At 49.4% G+C, this 1,437-nt stretch overlaps 1 protein-coding gene across 1 annotated transcript; it reads left to right on the forward strand.

The window, feature by feature from the left end:
- Positions 1–353: 353 nt before the first annotated feature.
- PPTG_20207 (hypothetical protein) lies at positions 354–1,187 on the forward strand (the record flags this gene model as incomplete). The annotated part of the gene is made up of 1 exon (XM_008918871.1): positions 354–1,187. The coding sequence occupies one exon, from the start codon at positions 354–356 to the stop codon at positions 1,185–1,187; it is 834 nt and encodes a 277-aa protein (XP_008917119.1).
- Between the last annotated feature and the right edge of the window lie 250 nt (positions 1,188–1,437).

The raw sequence follows: 1,437 nt of genomic DNA on the forward strand, positions 1-1,437 counted from the left end.
GATACTTTCTGCCTTACTTTCCACTTTTTCTTTAGACAATTTAATGCTGGCGTCAGCAGTGAGGTGACCACCCTCTTTCATCGACGACACTAACATATCCACTTGTAAACTCTCCTTCCAGTTAAAAGTGCTCCTGTGCGTCAGCAATGAAGTGAGTAGCGTATTCAGATTACGCACCTGTACGAAAAATGATGATCATTCGATCTGCAACTTAAATGTTTTAGCACTGAGCTAGGCTAGACAGTCTAATGGCTATTGTAGCTCGTCTTGCTGGCACTCGATATGCTCATTCCTCAATATTCGAGCTACTACTCAAGACCAAAGCTTCATCACATAACCAGTCAGTCGCAACTATGACCGTGAACGTCCCAACCAAGACGCTGACGAGTGGAGCCAAGATTCCGATGGTCGGATTGGGAGTGTACTTAGCCAAACCCGGTGGCGAGACGTACATCGCCGTGCTGTCGGCATTGAAACTAGGCTATCGACACATTGATACTGCCCAGTACTACGAGAACGAAGCCGACGTCGGTCGTGCCATCCGAGACTCGGGTATTCCTCGTGAAGAGGTGTTCGTGACGTCTAAGCTTTACATTGACAACTGGGGCCATAAACGAGCTCTGGCTGCCACGAAGGAGAGCAACGAGAAGCTCGGTCTGGGCTACATCGACCTCTTCCTGCTGCATGCACCTGGGGATTCCTCGCTGCGTGATGAGACGTGGCGTGCCCTTGAAGAGCTGCAAGAACAAGGAATTTTGAAGGACATTGGCGTCTCCAACTTCAGCGAGGCGCACCTGGAGAAGTTCTTGAAGACTGCGAAGGTCAAACCTGCTGTGAACCAAGTGGAACTCCATCCGTGGATGATGCGTCCGTCGCTGGTGAAGTACTGCAAAGAGCATGACATTCTGCTCCAAGCGTACTCGCCATTGGCCAGAGCTCGCAAGATGGACAACCCGACGCTGCGTGAGATCGCGAACGACGTTGGTGCCAGTCCAGCTCAAGTGTTGGTGGCTTTCAGCTTGGCCAATGATTTCATCACGCTGCCCAAGTCAACGGATGCTGGACGACAGAAAAATAACTTTGACGGAGTTAACGTGAAGCTGACCTCTGCGCAAGTTGAGAAGCTTGCAGCTCTTGACGAGTATCTTGTTGTTGGCTGGGACCCGACCAAGGATCACGCGGTGTAGGGTGAATACCCGAGCTACGGAGTGCGTCGTTAGTTAAGCCTTTGCCGAATGCACGACCTTCAGAACTTTTCTTCGATTTCGTCACGTGGGATCATTGCCTTATTTCCAAGCAGGAAATTAACTTCACTTTGCCACATGCTCAAATACTCTTTTTTGTGTATAACTGTCTTGTTGGTTAGTTTTCGAGTGATGCATAGCATTCGATCGATTCGATGCTTTTGTTCCTTTTTGCTTGGTTGGATGATCCAGA

Source organism: Phytophthora parasitica (genome assembly GCF_000247585.1).
Source record: "Phytophthora parasitica INRA-310 unplaced genomic scaffold supercont2.347, whole genome shotgun sequence".
Taxonomy (NCBI): Eukaryota; Oomycota; class Peronosporomycetes; order Peronosporales; family Peronosporaceae; genus Phytophthora; species Phytophthora nicotianae.